The 22,437-nt window shown below is 38.1% G+C and overlaps 1 protein-coding gene across 1 annotated transcript; it reads left to right on the forward strand.

Annotated features, from left to right (window-relative positions):
* Positions 1 to 3,993: 3,993 nt before the first annotated feature.
* On the forward strand, positions 3,994 to 21,650 carry LOC149833899 (vesicle transport v-SNARE 13-like). Its single transcript, XM_090011091.1, has 7 exons — positions 3,994 to 4,193; positions 4,412 to 4,474; positions 5,575 to 5,743; positions 16,970 to 17,028; positions 17,130 to 17,315; positions 17,563 to 17,733; positions 21,327 to 21,650. Exons 3-7 carry the CDS (start codon positions 5,650 to 5,652, stop codon positions 21,477 to 21,479), a joined length of 663 nt encoding a protein of 220 aa, XP_089867217.1. The 5' UTR covers positions 3,994 to 4,193; positions 4,412 to 4,474; positions 5,575 to 5,649; the 3' UTR covers positions 21,480 to 21,650.
* The last annotated feature ends 787 nt before the right edge of the window (positions 21,651 to 22,437 follow it).

A 22,437-nucleotide genomic window follows, 5' to 3' on the forward strand; every position in this document is an offset into this window, starting at 1 on the left:
ATGGGTAACACGACAGTACTAGGTTTGAGCTGGAATAAAGATGAGCAATACTTAGATGAACTAAATCTGAAGCTCAAACATAGCTCAACTGACTGGACTCTGTTTAGTTTCAGCTGAAATGGGCTAAAATAGGTTCTTAGATTGCGGGAAATGGAATTAAACTGAAAGTGAGCCACTTGAACTCCTGGGGAGCTTAAGTTAGACTCAGAGGAATATGGTCGACTGAGATTAACTGACTCAGAAATAATTATCTGAAATTCGAGCTAGAAATGAGCTCATTTTTCAGGAAATAGACTGATTTTAGCCAAAATGGTCAGAAATGAATAGTGTTTGCTCATCGTGAGCTCAAATGAGCTAAAAATGACTAACATTCTAACTGTTATGAACTTAAAATGAGCTTGGTCGACTCTGACTGACTGAGATCTAAGGTGACCCAGGGTAAAATGGTAAATTTTCTGACAAAATGGGGTGAAATGACACATAAACTGGGATCGACCTAGGGCTAGACTCCTACGGGAACTGACATCTGTTGAAAAGGGGTGTATGAGGATGAATAAGGGAAATTTTGGGTGTTTACAACACATAGTTGGTGTTATTGAGTCTCACAGAAATAAAAACACTAACCTCTCGTTCATCTTTCATAGATACAAAAGGAGATGAGAGATAGAGAGGAAGCAACAGATAATGAAAGCGAAGTTTTTTTAGACACCATGAGCTCACAATCACACAATTAACGATCCCACATCCACACAAACAACCTTCATAAGGTTCTCAATACCAATGGCTATGATACCATGTAATAAAACCAACAAAATCTCAAGAAAGTGTCACTAAGGCAACAATGAATTACAAAGTGATCACTTATGTACTAAATACACTCTCATAATGGAGACACACATTAACAACTCACAAAGAGTCACAAGTAAAAATATAAGTGTATTCTCATTATAAAATGCTTAGAAAATCACAACTTACAGAATAGAGGTCTCTATTTATAAGCACAAGAGAGAGCAAAGAGGCAGCCCAACTAGTCATTGAACTAGCCCCCAACGATCATAAATATGACCTTTGAGACTAGCCCAATGACTAGTTGGGCTGTCCTAATAAATACAAACAAAAAAATGAAACAAAAATTACAAAAGTTGTCCCTAATGGGCCGACCCCTATTACAATAAGAAAACAACTGAAATACTCAAGTGTATTTCAGTTTACATACAAAATATATTTTAGTATATATATATAGAGAGTAATGGGTATGTGCTAAATGAGTTTTTTAGGTTTATTTATTTTTTATTTTTAAATTCTGATCATACATATGTGATCTATGTACTTGATTTTATAGGGATCAGCTCTTGAAGTGTTCGGTTCCAACACATGGGTGAGTTTTTATTAGGGGTGGCAATTTCTGACACGACCCGCCAACCCGACCCGCCAACCCGCCTCTTAGGCGGGTTTGGATTGGGCTTAAGCCAACCCGTTTAATAAACGGGTCGACCCGCGTAACCCGTTTATTAAACAGGTCGGGTTCGGGTTGGGGGTATGCCAACCCGGCTGACCCGTTTAATAAACGGGTTAGGTGAGTGGGTCAACCCGCCAACCCGTCGACCCGCCAACCTCGACCCGTCAACCTGACCCGCGAACCTCAGAACCCGTTTACTCGACCCAACCCATTTATTAAATGGGTTGACGGGTCGTGTCGGGTTACCCGTTTATTAAACGGGTCGGGTTCGTGTTTGCCACAGCCGACCCGTTTAATAAACGGGTCGGGTTCGGGTTGAGGTATGCTGACCCGCCAACCCGACACGATTGCCACCCCTAGTTTTTATAATGTTTGAAAAATCAATGGGCCAAAATCTTTATAAATTTTTGAGGCTCCAAATATCATTTTTTCATCGAAAACACATGATCTAGGTGTGGATTCCTCATAAATCGACCATGCCCAACACATTTATGGGTTCAGAACTGCGAACAAAATACTGAAAGAGCAGAAAAACCCATTTAGCATATACCTATTACTCTCTCTCTCTCTCTATATATATATATTAGGTACAATGTCTTAAAAGGGTAACTGGCACTACAGCTGCATGTAATGTGCACATTAATGGAAAACAAGAGGAAGGAATCCATCTAAAATGGAAGCCCGATTCTACTGGAGTTACAATTTTTTAAATGATCCATATTATAAAGTAGTCATTTTGAACTGATTTTCTACGTACATTTGTTAATGGGTCAGATTAGTTTGGGTTGGGGTTGACCTTAATTTGTGTATGTACTTCATTGTCAAGATTCAACTCCTGACATGTCCAATGTAATGAAATGTGCTTCATGTAGTACAACAACACAAGTATTGAATTAAAAATTGACGGTACTATACAACAAAAATGACATATTTTCTTAAATGCCCTATAATTTTCAAAACCCACCCTATGTTCAAATTTTACAAATATTTGGCTTTTTTAAGACCATTTTACCCTTTGTACAAGCGAACCTCTTGAAGTTCACACAACATATTGGTACACTCTCTGAGTATTGTAAACTCTTTAAAAGGTAGATTCACATTTTTTTTGTGTACCTCACGAAATATGCATAACTATATTTGGTAACTTTTTGTAACTAAAACCTGTGAAATTTTCACAAATATTCCACTAAATTTGTATATATAATACAAAGTTAGCATAACCAGAATTTGTGAACTTTCTATAGCTAAAACATATCAAAATTTCATAAATATTTTATTAAATTCACATATATAACATAAAGTTTGCATAACTAAATCTGCAAACTTCCTAAAATCTGTCTAAACTTTACAAATATTTCACAAAATTCACATATATAGTACGAAGTTCACATAACCAAATCTTCAAATTTCTTGTAACGGATAACTATTGAAACTTCATAAATATTCCACTAAATTTGCATATATAGTATGAAGTTCGCATAACTAAATATGTGAACTTCCAGTAACTGAAACTTATTGTAACTTAACAAATAATTCTCTAAATTCGCATATTATAGACACTTAATTTTTCTAGGATGCTCAAATGCAAAAACTTTTCCTATCCTGAGACGGTATGCCTGAGGTGTCACCTTGACCTTGAGTTTTGTCCTGGGATGGCACACTACATGTTGTCCTCGTGTCCAGGCCATTGTCCCCCAAAACAAGCCATCGTCCCTCAGAGCTCAGCCATTGCCCCTTGAGATAGGTTGTCCTGCCCTAGGACAGGGTGTCCTGGCCTGTTCCAGGTAAGGGTGTTGTTTCACCCTTCCTATCCTCGATTTTGTCCTAGATGGCAACTGTTGTGCCATCTTGTTTGTCTCCTGTGTCCTGGATGGCAGAACAGGTTTGTCTTCGTGTTCATCCCCATCAAGAAATGTTTTTTATTGATTAAAAATAAAAATGAATCATGTCCTCATGACCTATTTTTCAAAAACAATTTGAACTTGCACGTCAAATCTACTTCATGCATACTACCATAGTGGTTATCCATGTGGTCAACGGGGTCATATGAAGGCTTAGGGGACTGTTTGGAATCTCAGCACTGGGATGTGTGTTCATACATTTGGTAGTCCCGAGGTAAAATCTTGGTCAAACTACCTTTGTGCTCTTGTTTGGAATCTTGGCCATGGGATATGGGATGAACATTTATGCATTTGGAGGCCTAAATCATGAATTTGGCAGCTGCCACTTCTTCAAACGCCCATCCCAACTACAGATTTCAAACAAGGGAATCAAATCGGGCCGGTGCATGTGAGCTGCGGTTGATTTGTCATAAAAAAAATCGTGTCACGCATCTTATTGTTCACGTATCTTTGTGACATAGAGGCAGCTCTGACGATAAGGGCTCTCCTGACTAATTTCATCTAACCAGTCTTAGCCTGTGGGACAAAATCCAAATTCCATAATCTTGACGCGTTTGGATACCAGGCCTTCAATTCGCGGAATTGAATTTTCCACTTACCTTTTTCATTCCACAGTTTGGGTTGGCTCCACACTGCGAACTTGCTTTCCTGAAGCTTCCAAGAACTGCCTGGACGAGAGCCTTTGTAAAACTCCACGCAAACAGATCGAATTCAAAATCCATAGCAGAAACCTTCTTCTTCTTCTTCTTCTTCTTCTCCTCCTCCTCCTTCTTCTTCTTCTCTGTTTTCCGGTGGTGGTGGAAGATCCGACGGGATCGAGCGAACATAGACAGGTACTTGGGGGCGATCGTGATAACTTTCAGGAGTCGTGTTGGGGTCTTTCGGTGCCAGAAAATTCGGAAATTTGGATAAATCTCTGGTTTTATTTGCGTTTTCGTATCAGATTTCGTGATTTTTCTTGATTTCTTGTGTTTTTTTTTATTTGGCATATTTGATCCTTTGGTTGGTGTGGTTTCCTGGACTTTCATTGAATTCCATCTTCTTCGCAAAGGCGGACTTTGAACTCGGCATATACACAAGCTCGCCAGAGTGGAAAGCTGCTGCGAGATAACCGGTGAGTTTTGGTTCCTTCGGTTTCTAGGGTTCCAAAGGCGTTCACTTCTCTTCATCCTTTAGTGTTTTTGATTCTATGATCTTTGGATTTTCGAAGCGATTCTCGTTTGATGCTGTGGAACCCTCTGATTTTTCTTTCCCCTTTTATCTTAATTCCGTTTGCATTTAATTCAGAACTTTGATTCCTTGCTGGATGAATTAGATGATGGACTTTTGTAAATTGTTTGTTTTTTTTCCATCAGTTTATCTGAATTTTAATTAATGGTAGGAATGCTGGGCTGTGGTTCCTCTTTATCTAGTGGTGGCTTTCTGGGATATTTTTTAGTTAGCCCTCTTTTGTGTTGATTTGAATGCAAGGGTCGGTGTTTGACTCCAGAGCTTTGTTGGGAAGATTGTGGAGTGCGGGTTCGTTAGGTCCAATCCTGCAAGAACATGAACAATTGAATGAATATGTAGCTGACACAATTTAATAGGACTGGGCTATTTTAGAGGTGGGCAAAGTGTTGCTTTTGTTGATCATGGAGTTAAAAAACTTAGCAGTTCCCTACTGAGAGATCTTACCAGCTTTGATCTCATAGATTTGTCATAAGAGTTGATTTATTGATCGTTACAACTCTGTGTCATTGTTGATTGAAATCGTATGGCAACTGAAAGTTTGTTGCTCTAATTTCTTGTGGGTGGCTTGGTTTGAAACCTGCCATGCTTGCATATTCTATTGTTGAAAATGCACGTGTTTTGAATTCTCTAGGGCAAAAATAGTATTGCTCTTTTCTCAGCGATGTAAACCCAATTAAGGAAATGAAAAGGGTGTCATCCCAATAGTGTATACTTATTTCCTTTTGTGTCATTCTTCATTTGCTGAAAAATGTAAATCTGAGACATATATTGGTTGTGTACAATTATCCAACTGTCCATCTATTTCTTAAGATTAGGATTGATTGGGTAATACAAAAAATGGGTCTTTTTTTTCTCTTGTCGACTGTAAATTTTTGTTAGATGTATGAAGGTGCTTCTGTAGCTTTATCAAATGATAGATATTTTAATTTCCATTTGATGTGTCATGTATGCATGAAATTTTGACCATATTTATTGTCTATTCAGGTTAATTGATTTTCTGGTGCTTCTTGATTGAACATTCAGCACATTCAAGATCCAGTAAAAAATCTTTAAGGCATAATGAGTGTGGTATTTGAACAGTATGAGCATCAATATTGTGAGATTTCTGCAAATCTCTCTAGGAAATGCACTTCTGCTGTCATGGTTGATGGAGGTAAGGTTCTCCTAACTCTTGTAAAATGATTTGCTGAAGTAACTTGAGAGAATATCTTTCTTCATGTCTTTTTCTTTCTTTTTCCAATTACGTTCAAGCTATTTGGGATTGCCTATGGTGCACTTCAGTACCTTACTTTTATGCGTCCAGACTCCAGATCTAGCTGTCAATCAGGTATCTCAATTTATGCATGCTTCCAGGTGTAGTCACATGGATGCCATCAAAAGAATCTTCATATATTATTAAAGGTACTATTAGTGATGGCCTTGTGTATTCCAAACCTGTAAATAACTCTCCTGAGTCTCCTCAAATGAATTTATTAGTGATAGCGTACTCAGATGCAGATGCAGATTGGGCAAGCGATCCATCAAATAGAAGATCAGTGACTAGTTATGGTGTGTTTTTGGGAAAACATTTGGTTTCTTGGTCTAACAAAAGGCAAAGGACTGTGGCAAGATTGAGTATTGAGGCTGAGTATAGGGCGATGAAGGCAGTGACAATAGAGATTCTATGGATTAGACATCTTCTTACTACTTTGAATCAGCGGATAGATCAGTCACTGATATATTGTGATAATCGTAGTGCTATATCATTGCTACCAATCCTGTTCAACATGGAAAGTTGAAGCATGTTGAATTGGATCAACATTTTGTTCGTGAAAGAGTTGATGACAAAGAGGTTCAGCCTTTGTTTATTTCTGGAGAGCATAAAGTTGCGGATCTTTTTAACAATCCATTAGCTTTGTCTCACCATTGGATGCTTAAAAACAAACTGTCCATGGTTTTAACCCATGCACAATTTGATGGGGAGTGTTAAAGGATATCTTATGTTTGTATTATGAGTGTATTATCAGGGGCGGTTTGGTCAATTGTCTTATGTGATCATTGTTCAGATTGTCATATGTCGTAAGGGCATTTTTGTACACTCAGTATATTAATATAAAGATACCTAGGGCGTCTCCTCATTGCAGTCAAGATGAATGACCCATTGCTGCGTCTCCTCTCTTTCTCTCTTCACATTATTTCAGGGCACACAACTCCCCAAATCTCACAGTGCTATCCTACGGTGGACTGGGTCTAATGGGATACTGTGGATTCTAGAACTGGTGTAAAAATTTGGCGTGTCTATGGCCACTAACTGATCTTAAGAATTAAATCCCATGCAATTTTATTTTTCACGAACTAAGTTATCATTATATTTTCGGTTCTATTGGCATGTTTCAGTGTATACCTTTTGGTGCCATTTTAATTTTTTCCAGGGTAGATAAATTGAATAACTTGCTGAATGGATATAATCTAATTTCATATTCTAGAAGGTTTGGTGGACAAAAATGAGCTTAGGTCTGGTGACATTGATTACCTCTCTTTGAACAACCATCACTTTTCCTTGTATTCTATCCATCTAGGATGGCTGTTTTGCTGTTTCCATGTGAAAGACACTGTTTTGACATAAGATGTATGTTCTAAGACCAAGGAATTGGTCTTGTGATGTTCCCTTTCCTGAGAGGTGCATACTCCCAACCTTACGTGGAACATTAGATTTTCTTTCTGCCTATTTAGGGAGCTTTTAGATTTAACATTTTGTTATGCTCAAGTTGTTCTCAAATTAAATTTTCCACTTCTCCCAAAACATCTGCTTGATTTCCTTTTCAGAAGTTCCAGGGGTTCTCTTGTTTCAGTTGTTGTGGTTTTGTTCGTCTCTTTCCCTATACTTATTTCTGTTTATTAGATCTTTTTACTATTTTGAGATCTACATCATGCTTATATTTCTACAAAATCCTGGCAAACCTGGATTGATTGGCTGAAGTAATAAGTGAAGAAATTCTGTGAGATATTCTGAATTTTATAATCTTCTTAATCTTTGCCTTTACCAAACTCTGAAAACACATTTTGTTGTATATGCAATGTTGTTAGTACCAAATTACTATTTGTTATTACCTATGAGTAAAAGTCAAACAAAAAATACTAATAAAGAATATAAATGTAGTAGGATGGGACTATCCATTAACTGTGTAATATTTGCACTCTTCTAATAGGTCTGAGAGACCAAGGAATGTTAGTTTACTTCTCCAATGAGATGGGCATATTGATGTTATTTTTTGAGTTCTGTCCTACATGAATCTCCAGTCTATATTGTCATTTTGCTAGGCAGAATTTTCATTTCAATTTGGATTGGTTGACATAGAGAAGCAGAAAAAGAACTGTGAATAATTGATTGAGTAATGATATGTGATCAAGACATCTCATTATGAGGAGAAAAGGGATATGATTTCTAAGCCTATACTCTTCTGGAGGGCTATTATTTTCTTGTCTTATGTTTCCTTTGTCAAAAAATAAGGATACCATCTTACAAGATTGATCTGCTTTGATCTTGATAGTGGTGTCTACTTGCTATGTCACAGGGATTCGGCCAGACAGGTGCCGCACCCGCGTTGATGCGATGCGGGTGCGGTCAACCCGACCCTGGGTGCGTTGACAGCACCCAGGGTTATTTTGGTCCAATTTTTTGATTTTTTTTCTTAAAACTTTCCCTGTGAAATGGGCTGCGGAATTTAAAAAAAAATTCTGCTGACAGCTGACCGCACCGCGGTGTTAAAATATGTAATCTCATATAATATCTCATATGTAATCTCATAGACATGTAATGTTTTATCTCCTTTCTAGTTAGGATTTTTTCGTTTAATTAATTCTAGTTAAAATACGACTAGAATTAGCCAAACCAGTCCATCATTGGACTGATTTGGCCTTTACCTTTTTGACTAGTCAAAAAGGTACCTTTTTGACCAAGTCAAAAAGGTAAATCCAAAAAGAGTTGTTGGACTCCCCAACAGCTCTATTAGAGCCGTTGGAGAGTCCAACAGCTCTCTTAAGGCTTCTCTCTACCTCTCTATAAATATGGGGTTATTCCCCTTGTAAATACTTACTCTTGTTTTGGGTTTTTATCTCAAATCAATAAAATTGTTTATTTTTCATTTTTATACCCGTTTGGGGTTGTGTGTATTCTTAAGTTCTCTTTGTGAACCTTTGTGGTTCTTATGATGTATTTGTGAGAACTTGTTGAGAGACATTTGTTGTAGCGTATTTTTCACTTTCTTACATGGTATCAGAGCAAGGTCGGTGGACGTGTATTGGGAAGCGTGCCATGCAACTACTCTTCAAGAAAGTAAAGTCTCTTTGAAGGAGTGCTCGTGTGTAGCCTTGAAGGGCGTGGAAGGCTACTTATTTTCGATCTTTGTGGTTAAAATATTCCTCTTCCCACTTGCTTTTCTTCTTCCCCTCTCATTCCCAAGCTTGTAAAATGGATGACAATGATAATGTCACCATTAAGTCCATAAAACTCAACGATTCAAACTATGTAACATGGGCTTCAATCATGAAGCATCTTATTTGGGGAAATGGTCTATGGGGCTTAGTTGATGGAACCGATAAGGAACCTAAACTAACGCTCACTAAAGAAGAAGGTGGAAGAGAAACACCTCTTTTGGAGGTGGAAAAAACTAAGGCCATCTCCACATATGAAAAGGAATGGAAAGAATGGAGAATGGGTCACGCCAAGATCATGTCTTGGCTAATTTCTAGTGTAGACATAAAGAAGTGTTCAAGTCTCGCAAAATTTGAACATGCTAATGATGCGTGAGAATATCTTAAGAGAATGTATTCTCTTAAAGATATTGCTCATATATGTAACTTACAAGAAAAGGTTCGGAATATGGTTCAAGGAGAGAGAAGTATTAGAGAATACTACAATAGCTTATCCGAACTATGGGAAGAGTTGACTCTTCTTGAACCAAAGTGGCATTGTCCACAAGACATTGAGCTTCACCAAAATCAAGTAAATGCGGAGCATTTTTTTCAATTTATAAATGGGTTGAGACCCGAATTTGAATCAACCAAGTCCGCTCTTCTACATCGGGGAAATGTTCCCTCTATTGAAGATACCATTGAAGAGCTAAGTATGGAAGAAAATAGACTCAAGAAACGAGTCGACAAAAGCGATGATACAATTTTAGCTGTATCTAGACCAGGTAATCACATTCGCACATACAAACCTCCACATATTGGGAGAATAAACAATGAAAGGCAAGGAGGCAATTTTGAAAGGAGAAAAGTTATTTGTTATTACTGTCATGAACCCGGACATGTTAAAACTTACTGTCCAAAGTTGAAAAAATCTTATGAGAAGAAGGTAGCTGTTGTTGAATCAAAAGAATCAAATGAGACATCCATTGGAAACATGTCCCTGTCTCAGCTGGTGGAGGCTCTACAACCTCTTCTTAAAGGAACTTCTCCCTCAGCTAGAGTTGCGATCTCTTCTCTTGGCACCTCCGATCCAGGTAAACCCCTATGGCTTCTTGACTCTGGTGCTTCTTTTCACATGACACCAAATTTAAAATTACTGTCGCATTGTTATGACTTAAGTGAATCGAGTGTTTTTACTGCGGATGGAACATCCCTTAAGATAAAAGGAATAGGAAATTTCGAAAATAACTCTCAAAACTCAAAAGGATTTTGTGTTCCAAAGATTAGATATATCCCCAAACTTAATCTAAATCTCTTATCTATTTCTCAATTGACTGATCATGGGTGTAATGTTTCCTTCTCTTCTCATGATTGTCAAGTACAGGATCACCAGTCAGGGAAGCTGATTGGGGAAGGCCATAGAGAAGGAGACTTATATTACATGGATTTTTTGGAATTACCCAAGAAAACATTATGCTGCAATGTTCAAAAAGTAGGCTTGGATCTTTTACACCAAAGATTTGGTCACCCTTGTATATCCAAGCTTCAGTACTTTCCAAACATGGAAAAAATTTGTAATTTTGAAACTTTCACTTGTGAAAAATGTATTCTTGGAAAAATGAAACGACTAGCATTTCAAGAAAGAACTTTTGTCTCCACTCGACCACTTGAATTAATTCACTCTGATGTTTGGGGTCCTGCACCAGTTACGTCAAAAGGTGGGTTTTTATACTATGTAATTTTCGTGGATGACTTTACACGATATACCTGGATTTACTTTCTCAAACACAAATTTGAAGTGTTCTCTTTTTTTCAAATATTTCATAATATGGTCAAAAATCAATTTAAGAATGATATTTCAATATTTCGCACTGATTCAGGGAGAGAATTTTTATCAACTGAATTTAAAGAATATTTGAACTCACATGGAATTTCACACCAAAAATCTTGTCCCTATACCCCTCAACAAAATGGGTTAGCTGAGAGAAAACACAGACACATTATAGAAACAACTAGAACACTACTTATCACACATCAAGTTCCTAAAGTTTTTTGGGTCGAAGCTATTTTAACTGCTGTGTATCTTATTAATTTAACTGTTGTGTATCTTATTAATAGGATGCCCTCATCCTCAATAAAGAATATTTCTCCTACTGAAAAGCTTTATAAACCAAAACCTGATTATTCTAGACTGAGGGTGTTTGGGTGCAAGTGCTTTGTTTTTACATATAAGAATGATAAATTCTCTCCCCGTGCTATACCCTGTACTTTTTTAGGATATGTAAATAATAAAAAAGGATACAGATGTTTTGACCCTAAAAACAACAAGTTATACGTTTCAAGGAATGTATCCTTTTTGGAAAATGAAAGTTTTTTTGAAAACAAAAAGTCTACTGAAATAGATGAGTATTCCTTCTTGTTGGATCTAGTTCCAAAGGATAGTGAAAGAGAAATTGATCTAGATGATCAGATGTATGTGATTGATTCTGATCCTCATAGAAATAGTCAAGATTGTATTCAATATTCTAGACGAGGAAATTTAGAAAGACAGTGTGCCCTGGATAAATACACAAGGGAACATGAATCTGCCTCTTCATCTAGAAAATCCACTAGGATCTCGAGGGTTCCTGCAAAGTTTGTGTCATATCAGTCTTTTTCACCAAAACATCAAGCCTTTATTGCTCTAATTCATTCCTATGAAGAACCTCCCAGTTATAATATAGCCAAGGATCAACCAGAATGTGTCAGGGCTATGAAAGTCGAATTAGAAGCCTTAGAAAAAGCAAATACTTGGACCATTCAAGACCATCCTCCAAACAACAAGAAACCTATTGGTTGTCGCTGGGTGTACAAGGTGAAAACCAAGAGTGATGGCACTCTTGAAAGATTCAAGGCCCGATTGGTGGCAAAAGGCTATTATCAAGAATATGTAATAGACTATGAAGAGACCTTTGCCCCAATAGCTAGAATGACCACTGCTAGAATCCTAATAGCTCTTGCATCAATAAAGGGATGGCATATCTTTCAAATGGATGTTAAAAATGTTTTTCTAAATGGAACTTTAGCTGAAGAAATATACATGGACCCACCACCAGGAATGAATATACCTAAAGGGAAAACACTTCGCATAAAAAAGGCTTTATATGGTCTCAAGCAAGCTCCAAAAGCTTGGTATGATAAGTTTAGTAAGGTTATGCTTGATTTTGGTTTTCGATTTTGTCTTACTGACACAAATTTGTTTGTTAAGAATTCTGATGCAGGTATTATCATCCTTCTACTCTATGTTGACGACATGATCATCACTGGAAGTGATAAACAGGGAGTTTATACAACAACACAACAACAACAACAACAACTACGCCTTCATCCCAAAACAATTGGGGTCGGCGATATGAACCAACAAAGAAAATCATTCTGGGTCTTCCACATGAATCCTTCTCCTCCATTCATTTCTATCCAATGCCATGTCCTCGGTGAGGTTCAAAGCATTCATATCATTTCCTATCACCTCCATCCATGTCTTCCTAGGCCTACCCCGACCTCTTTTAACTAATATATTTTCCCATTTCTCCATCCTTCTAACTGGAGCATCATTAGGCCTTCGTCGAATATGTCCAAACCACCGTAAACGATTCTCTCTCATCTTATTTTCAATGGGTGCAACGGCTACCTTCTTATGTATCTCCTCGTTCTGAATCTTATCTTTTATTGTATTTCCACACATCCATCTCAGCATACGCATCTGAGCTACACTCATTTTTTGAATATGATGTCTCTTGGCAGCCCAACATTCCGTACCATATAGTAAAGCGGGCCTAATAGTTGTCCTATAAAACTTTCCCTTCAACCTCAATGGCATTCTACGATCGCACAACACTCTAGTTGCACTCTTCCATTTCATCCACCCAACCTTTATCCTATGATTTACATCTCTATCAATTTCTCCATACTTTTGAATGATAGATCCCAAATATTTGAAAGAATCATCCACCGGTATTTCTTGCTCACCAAGCTTCACTACACTCCCATCTCTATTTCGTTGCTTACTAAATCGACATTCCATGTATTCTGTCTTAATCTTACTCAACTTAAAACCTCTTGCTTCCAATGTCTACAACAACAACAACAACAACAACTACGCCTTCATCCCAAAACAATTGGGGTCAGCGATATGAACCAAAAAAGAAATTCATTTTGGGTCTTCCACATGAATCCTTTTCCTCCAATCATTTCTATCCAACGGCATGTCCTCGGTGAGGTTCAAAGCATTCATATCCTTTCCTATCATCTCCATCCAAGTCTTCCTAGGCCTACCCCTACCTCTTTTAACTAATATATTTTCCCATTTCTCCAACCTTCTAACTGGAGCATCATTAGGCCTTCGCCGAATATGTCCAAACCACCATAAACGATTCTCTCGCATCTTATTCTCAATGGGTGCAACACCTACCTTCTTACGTATCTCTTCGTTCCGAATCTTATCTTTTATTGTATTTCCACACATCCATCTAAGCATCCGCATCTCAGCTACACTCATTTTTTGAATATGATGTCTCTTGGCAGCCCAACATTCCGTACCATATAGTAAAGCGGGTCTAATAGTCGTCCTATAAAACTTTCCCTTCAACCGCAATGGCATTCTACGATCGCACAGCACTCCAGTAGCACTTTTCCATTTCATCCACCCAACCTTTATCCTATGATTTACATCTCCATCAATTTCTCCATACTTTTGAATGATGGATCCCAAATATTTGAAATAATCATTCACCGATATATCTTGCTCACCAAGCTTCACTACACTCCCATCACTACTTCGTTGCTTACTAAACCGACATTCCATATATTCAGTCTTACTCTTACTCAACTTAAAACCTCTAGCTTCCAATGTCTGTCTCCATAATTCTAACTTAGCATTAACCCCAGCTCTAGACTCATCAATCAAAACAATATCATCAGCAAACAACATACACCACGGTACATTTTCTTGAATTGATCTCGTAAGCTCATCCATCACTATCGCAAATAGGAAAGGGCTTAAAGCAGATCCTTGATGTAACCCAACCGTTATCGGAAAATTGGTTGTCACCCCTCCACAAGTGCGGACATTGGTTACTACTCCTTCATACATATCTTTAATTATACTAATGTACTTGAGAGAAACACCTTTCTTCATCATTGTCCACCAGAGAACGTCCCTAGGTACTCTATCGTATGCCTTCTCTAAATCAATAAAAACCATATGCAAATCTTTGTTCCTCTCTCTATATCTTTCAATAAGTTGTCTAAGAAGATGTATAGCTTCCATAGTTGATCTTCCAGGCATAAAACCAAATTGATTCTCCGATATCATGACAACCTTCCTCAACCTAGACTCAATCACCCTCTCCCAGTCAATTTCAACATGCTCCAACTTCTGTTCATATGGGAGCAGTTTTGCGTATTATTAGATATATCAAAAATTCTATTTTTCGAGGATTATTTTTATCTGCTTCCTCTAACTTAGAATTGCTTGCTTATACTGATGCAGATTGGGGTGGTGATCCAAATGACCGCCACTCAACTACAGGTTTTTGTGTCTTTTTAGGAGAATCCTTGGTGTCTTGGCGATGTAAGAAGCAACAAAAGGTCTCTCTCTCATCAACTGAAGCTGAATATAGGGCATTGACTACAACTACTATGGAATTAGTCTGGCTTCGACGTCTACTTTCCGATATGGGAGTTGAAAGTCCAAAAGCATCAAATCTGTGTTGTGACAACAAGAGCTCTATTTATATTGCAAGCAATCAGACATTTCATGAACGCACCAAGCATATAGAAATGGATTGCCATTATGTTCGAGAGGAATTTTTGCGTGGCACCATCAATCTTCCCTATGTTGCTTCAAAATATCAGCTGACCGATTTCTTCACAAAGCCTCTCGCTGCTCCTAGGTTTCACTTTCTCTTAGGCAAACTTTCGGTTATCCAACCATAAGTTTGAGGGGGAGTGTTAAAATATGTAATCTCATATAATATCTCATATGTAATCTCATAGACATGTAATGTTTTATCTCCTTTCTAGTTAAGATTTTTCGTTTAATTAATTCTAGTTAAAATACAACTAGAATTAGCCTTTACCTTTTTGACTAGTCAAAAAGGTACCTTTTTGACCAAGTCAAAAAGGTAAATCCAAAAAGAGCTGTTGGACTCCCCAACAGCTCTATTAGAGCCGTTGGAGAGTCCAACAGCTTTCTTAAGGCTTCTCTCTACCTCTCTATAAATATGGGGCTATTAATACTTACTCTTGTTTTGGGTTTTTATCTCAAATCAATAAAATTGTTTATTTTTTATTTTTATACCCGTTTGGGGTTGTGTGTATTCTTAAGTTCTCTTTGTGAACCTTTGTGGTTCTTATGATGTATTTGTGAGAACTTGTTGAGAGACATTTGTTGTAGTGTATTTTTCACTTTCTTACAAGCGGGACCCGCCCCTTGCTGGATTTTGATTTTGATTTTGGCCTTGATAGCTTCGGTCTCTTTAGAGTTGCCTATTCCTTGACGAGGACTTCCAGATTCTTCACCTCTCCCCACCCCTTGCTGGATCCCTGCAGGTAGTGATAAGAGAATGAAAGGATGGAACAACCGATGCCTGCTTGCTGCAGCTGCTCTTGTTTTATAAAGGGGCACTTGCGTCCACAACATCTGACGAGCTTTGTTGGCATCCCATGCTATTCCTGCCTCCAAACAATGAATTCGCAGCGTTGAAAAACATACTGTTAACTTGGAAATGATGATCCATCTTCCTCAAAAATTAAAACCAAAATTCAAGAGCCTTTTGAAGTCTTTATCCTTCAACCATCCAAATCTTTCTTCGTCAAGGATTTTCTCTCTCCATAATAAATGATAATGGTGGTGGTAGCCTTGGTGGCTATTAGTATTTACTTTTCTCCTGACGAGATGGGTGCTCTAGCCGTAGCCTGGTGTAGACCTCTCTTTTCCACATGTCAAATCCAATAAATTTCTTTTAGCTGTCATCCAGAGTCCAGACTGGAGATCTGTGTGCAACTGTATATAAAATGAAATTTGAAGAACCCTAGGCAGTGGCGGTGGAGCCGTAGGCCTCGTGAAGACTCTCTCTCCAACAAACCACATCAAACCTTTCACTTATATTTTTTTCGTGAAGACCAGGGAGTTTCAGACATGATTGAATCATGACAGTCAGCAGAACGCAGCAGGCTGGGTCGATCAGATTGCCAATCCTTTCGGTTCATCAATTTTGTCCCGTTGCGCCAAAGTACGCAACAAGCAGAACGTGGGTAACAAGTCTTCAAACAAACACACCAGTAAAAAAAACTGGTTATAAGTCATATATATATATATATATATATATATATTTTGCCGCACCCCCGCACCCGGGTTTTTTGGAAGTGCCGCATCCCCGCACCCGCACCCATGTGACATACACAAGGATCCTGGTATGATGCGGGAATACAGAATGCTGGATGCAAAATACTTTGGAGCTTGGGTATAGTTAGAAGCATGATTGACACATTTTTTATCATCTCTGGTTGTATCAGTTTCTGTATCTTCCTCATTTAGCTGTTGTTGACATTTGATTCCATGTCTGCTAGTGTTATCCTTTTTTTCTGAATTAGAGGACCTCTTATTCATGAGATAGCCTAATGGTACCAAGCCTTTTGCAAACCTTTATCAATTAAATTAAGACCAGTTAACTGTAACAAATAACTCTTTTTCCTTGCACTCACACATATTTGTGAGCATTTAGGAACTGAAAGAGCAAAGAACACAGTAATTCATGATAACATCTTTAATGTATGAAAAGAAGAGACAAACTGGCAAAGTTTGAAGCCTTCTTAGTTCTTACTTTAGGTCTAATTTAATCAAAATATATTAAGATGATAAATGTGTGCCAAATTGTTGAGTTCTTCAATAATTGCTTTTTATTTTTCTGTCCATTATTTTGACATATTCTGTGTGATTTTGCAGAACAAAAGAAGCAGAAAGTTTCTGAGATAAAAACTGGCCTGGATGAAGCAGAGAGCTTGGTATTCTATGAATCAAGTTCTATTCCTCTAGCTGCATGTGGTTATTTAAGCTATATATTTGTATTTGTGCCATGGCTTTCTGACTGAATGAATCTGTGTAGATCCGGAAGATGGACCTTGAGGCTAGAAGTTTGCAGCCAAGTGTGAAGGTTAATCTTCTTCACAAGTTGAGGGAATATAAATCTGATTTAAACAATCTCAAAGGTGAAGTTAAAAAGCTCACATCATCTGATGCTCAGGCAGCAAGAGATGAACTTCTGGAGTCAGGAATGGCAGATACTCTGATGGTAATGCATCCAGGCATTTTCTTTTCCTCATTCAGAACTTCTGCCAGTGCTTCTGCTAAATTTTAGAGTATTGGATCCAGAATTAATCTAACCCTATCTACTTTAATCCTTTCTCCTCTGTGGAGGGTTTGCATGTTTCTTCGTATTCTCCTTTCTTTGGAACCTATATTATAGCAGTTTGAATTGAAATATCTTAAAATAATTTAACCACTAATTAAACATCATTGGTTGAGATTGGATGACACAGGTGTCAACTGATCAAAGAAGTCACCTGCTGATGTCAACAGAGAGATTAAACCAGTCTAGTGAACGGATAAAGGAAAGCAGGCGGACGGTGCTAGAGACTGAGGAGCTTGGTGTTTCAATTCTGCAAGACCTTCATCAACAGCGCCAGTCCCTTTTACATGCTAACAACACGGTATACTGTTTCATATGATATTTTTATTCTCAATTGATTGATGTTTATCAGATCTAACTGGAAAACAGCCTCACGATGCACAATACTTGATCTGCTTATCTTACTGTTATTCAGGGTTCTTCCATCCAATTGTTTGTCATTTTCTTGGACAAGAGGTTCATATTTGTGCATATTCCAAACTTTGTTTCCTAGTTATGATTTTCAAATCCTGGAAGCATGATCAAGTGAATCATGCTCCTGCACCTACTTTTGCATTTTCCATGTGCTGCCAATTTAAAATTGTTAGCTTTGATGCCTCTCGACTCTTTCTAGATATTTGTTTCTGCTCATAATTTGGCAAAATTTGGTAGAATTGAAATAATGTTTGAGTTCTCTGGTGACACTTTTGAGAGTTTTGTCAGGACATAAGCTACTAAAGAACCATCTATGCTGCGTTTTCCTGGTTATGCTTGGGAAGTGACTACATTCAATGTCTTTGTTTCATTTCTCTTCATCACTGTTTCATTGCTTATGCTCTTAAAGGAACAGCCAAGTATTTCTTAATCTGTCTTGTTGTGGATCAATTTTGCTTTCTTGTTGCCAATTATAACGTGCCACAACTGCAGTTTCTGAATATTCTGTTTTCAGGTTCTTTTTACCGCTGTCATGATCATCTTTTGTTACTGATTTGCCTGATGTTTTTATTCTGTAAGAAATTGCCCTGCAACAGTCACTAACCTGCCTTGATTGCTTATGAAACTCTGGAAGAATGAGATTTAGATGCAGTCTTATCCTGGGGTTTTTTGGTTTCTGAATGTGCACACTGCATTTTGACATCCTTTTTGGAGAATTGATGGCTTTGTTAGGCGCATTCTTGATTAGGATGGTATAGGTCATGGAAGTTGTCTAGTATATGATTGTACTGTTTTGAGGGGGGATGTTTTATATTTTCTTTGGAGTTGCAATTTTTACAGAGATTGTTTGGACCTTGGATATCCATATCAAGACAAGGATGAATGCATCTTGTTGACAAGTAAAGGGATTCACATCTTGGGACATTATTCAACACTAAATATCATACCCATTTTGTGTGGCACATAAATCTCTTCTGGTTCTGGTTGATCACATAGCTGTGCTGATTAGATTTTCACCCTCTTAACTGAGATCTGTTGTCACCTCAATTTTTACCATAATACTTTTAAGAGGATTCTAAGTTTATGGCCCGTCGGGTATTGCCAAGCAGCTATGTCACCTGGGTACGGGTATGGGTGCGGGTATGGGTATGGAGGGTACGATACGTCAATTCCAAAAAATGTGGGTACGGGGACATGGCTATATATATGTCTATATATATATTAAATATCACATAAATTCAAAATAAACTGAATATAATATATTATATACTGAAAATATATATTATATACTAAAAATATATAATATAATATAATATAGGACACACAAAATGGCGTGTCTGGTACCCATACCCGATCCGTGTTGACACATGTCGACACGGGTACACCACTTAAGCTCAGGTGTCCCAGCAACATAGCCAAGCATTTAGGGCAGTTCTTGGGATTTTGAAGATGGTGAAACTTCGTCTTGCCCAGGATTAATTTCACATTGGATCATTGTCGATACGGGTACGCCACCTAAAGTGGCGTGTCCTGGCAACATAGCCAAGCATTTAGGGCAGTTGGGAACTTGGGATTTTGAAGATGGTGGAACTTCGTCTTGCCCATGATCATACAATGGCTCGCACAGTGGGTCCTTGGTGGGCCTTCACATGGGGTTTACTATCTAGGAGCATTGACCCACATTCCTATGCAAGTTCCTCATCAGAAAAGGAAAAAGGATTCCAAGTTTGATTTGATTATAGTTCAAGCCCCACTAACACACCTGGAACGTCCTCCCTGCCAAGCCTTTGTTGGGACCTGTGAATGTTGGAAATGTCCAAAACTCCCAGAGGCTTTGTACATTCCTAGGTCCCCACAGAGGCTTTTCAAAGGGTGGTGTTCCGTTATCAAAAAAGAAGAAAGGGATGAGAAAATATGCAGGCTCATAATTCTCCACTTTTTGGTGATATGGATCTCTATACCCAGTATTATAAGAAACACGAGATACATGGATCCTAGGTAGCCAACTATTCTTTTGGGGAGATTTAGCTGCTAGGCTACCCAAACAAGAACCTTAAAAGGAGGATCAGGGAGGCCACTAGCTGTTTTGGCCTTAGTTGTCAAAAGTTGCGCCTAGGCTGGCTAGGTGTAGGGCCACCGCCTAGGCTTATGGGTCTAAGTGGTAGGGCCTTGTTTTTTACCTAGGCTGTCCATGCCTAAGCCGTAGGGACATAGTTGTCATGTTTTTTTAAATTTTTTTTGTCTCTTTCTTTTTTTCTTTTTCTTCTTCCTCCCGCCCCAAAAGCTTACTTTTTTTATTCTCTCCTTTTCTTCTTTTATTTTTTCTTTTTACCTTTTTTTTTCTTTTTCCTCCTTTCACCCCTTCGCTTGGTTGTCAAAGGCGGCTTAGCCGAGGTAGTCTCTCGGTTCGCAGTTGCACACACACACACACACACACACACACACACACACACACACATATATATATATATATATATATATATATATGTTTTCTGTGTAATTGTATATAATTATACATATTAACATATGATAAACATATATTATAAATTTATAATATAATGTGTTTATATTATATATAATTATATATATATACATATCTGTGTACTTAATTCATATATAATCTATAAGCATATGAGTTATCTATTTGACTGTTTTTATGTAATATAATTGCTTTACAGTGTTCGACAACATGTTATTATTTGTCTATTGCTTATTGTTGATTAATTTTATGTTGTATACATGTTTGTTATTAATTTTAGTAGTTTGTTTACATATTTTGTATGTTTTTTTAAAAATTTTTATTTGGGGTACCACCTAGTCCGCCTAGGCCTCAACTAGTCTTTTTAGAGGCTCACTGCCTAGCCTCCGCCTAGCGCCTTTGATAACTAAGGTTTTGGCCTTGGAATTGAGTAGGCTTCTACAGGAGCTTAGATGTGGCTCGGGATTTCACTGAAGATGAAATTTGGCATTTTAATTGAACAAATGGTCCAAAGTTCCCAGTTTCTGACTAACATTGTCCCATTCAGGTTGCTCTCAATAGCTGCTTTTGTAAGTATGTCCAAGCCCCTCTACTCCTACAAAGAAAATGGTCTTCCATGTGTTATCTTTATATTTTAACACGAGTGCATTGAGGTAGCACTACATATGACATCGATTTGAATAGAAACTTGTATCCAGAAACCTCATGCCGTTACTTATGTTCATCTGGGTTTCTAGCACATAATCCAGAACACTGATGGCGTCGCACAAAACAAAAGAAATTCTGGCACATGAATTCATCGGTAGAAAATAGTTGATGAATACCAATATAAAATGTCCATATTTCCTCTGTTACTGGCCATTGAGATTTTCCCTTATTCATTGTTTTCTCAGTTCAAAGATACCTCACTGCTTTGAGATTTTGCTATTTATTTGTTTGTTTTCTTCTCTTTGTTGTGTTTAAACTCAGCTCCTGATTTGTTCTTTTTTACAAAATCACAGCTTCATGGTGTGGACGACGGCATTGCCAAGAGCAGAAAAATCCTGACTTCCATGTCCAGAAGATTTGACAAGAACAAGTGGATTATTGGCACCATAATTGCTGTTCTTGTTGTCGCTATTGTTTTGGTTCTGTATTTTAAGATGGCCCATTAGGCAGCCTGTGGCATCACCACAGAACTTGGCTTTCTCTGCAGGTTTGAGCTTTCTGATGCGTGTACATGATATGTTACAAACTTCAGCTGCTGTATTATTAGCCCAATGTAAACTTGGCTCTGCCATGATAACCAATGTTAAAACGTCCAATACCATTATTGTTTCCCTAAAGCTTTGGATCATGTTTGTGTTGATCTTTTTGGTTCTGATCTCTTTGTAGTTATGGTTGAACCTGTATCACCAGTCTTTTTTTTTCTGTTCTCTGCACATTGGCAGGTGCTGGTTGATAAGAGCCTCGAGGCCCCCCTGCCCACCGGAGAGCACACCCAGCTTCGATGACCTTGTGGCAAGAGACGCCACAGTGGTTGTCTCGTGTCATATGACAAACCACCCCTAACCAAGAAGATGGAGCTCTCAAGCGGTAACAGTTTATCATTAGATAGCTTCTCGGAAAGCCATTGTGTAGTAAGCTAGCAAGGATGCATGAGATTGGAAGCACTATAACAAACACACACCTGAGCACCGTCTCAAACTTGCAGCCAGTGGTTGAAATCCCGTGATTATCACAATATATACGTATATGAAAGGAATTGACTAGCCCCCTGAATTCAAAAGCACCGAGGACGTGGCTTGAAAGGGAGATCCTGCTGATAGGGCTGGTAACATGCCAAATTTGGGCTGTTTAAGCTTGGCTAGTTTAGGCTAAACTTTAGCTCAGTTCGAGTTCAAGCTTGTGGCGAGCTGAGCCGAGTGGAGCCCGACTGCCTGAGCTCATGACAAGCATAAAATCTCTCTCTTTCTCTTCGACCATGTGTGACTGACCTAGCATTTGTTGATTTTTTTTCATTGTCTCTAAAATCTACATGTTCCATTTTATGCGGATTGGCGTTCTAAATTCTAGTGTTTGTCTGAGGCTTTTTAGCAAGGTAGAAATCAACAGCTGTTATATGCATCATGT

This window comes from Nuphar pumila, chromosome 6 (assembly GCF_984573655.1).
Source record: "Nuphar pumila chromosome 6, dmNupPumi1.hap1.1, whole genome shotgun sequence".
Classification (NCBI taxonomy): domain Eukaryota; kingdom Viridiplantae; phylum Streptophyta; class Magnoliopsida; order Nymphaeales; family Nymphaeaceae; genus Nuphar; species Nuphar pumila.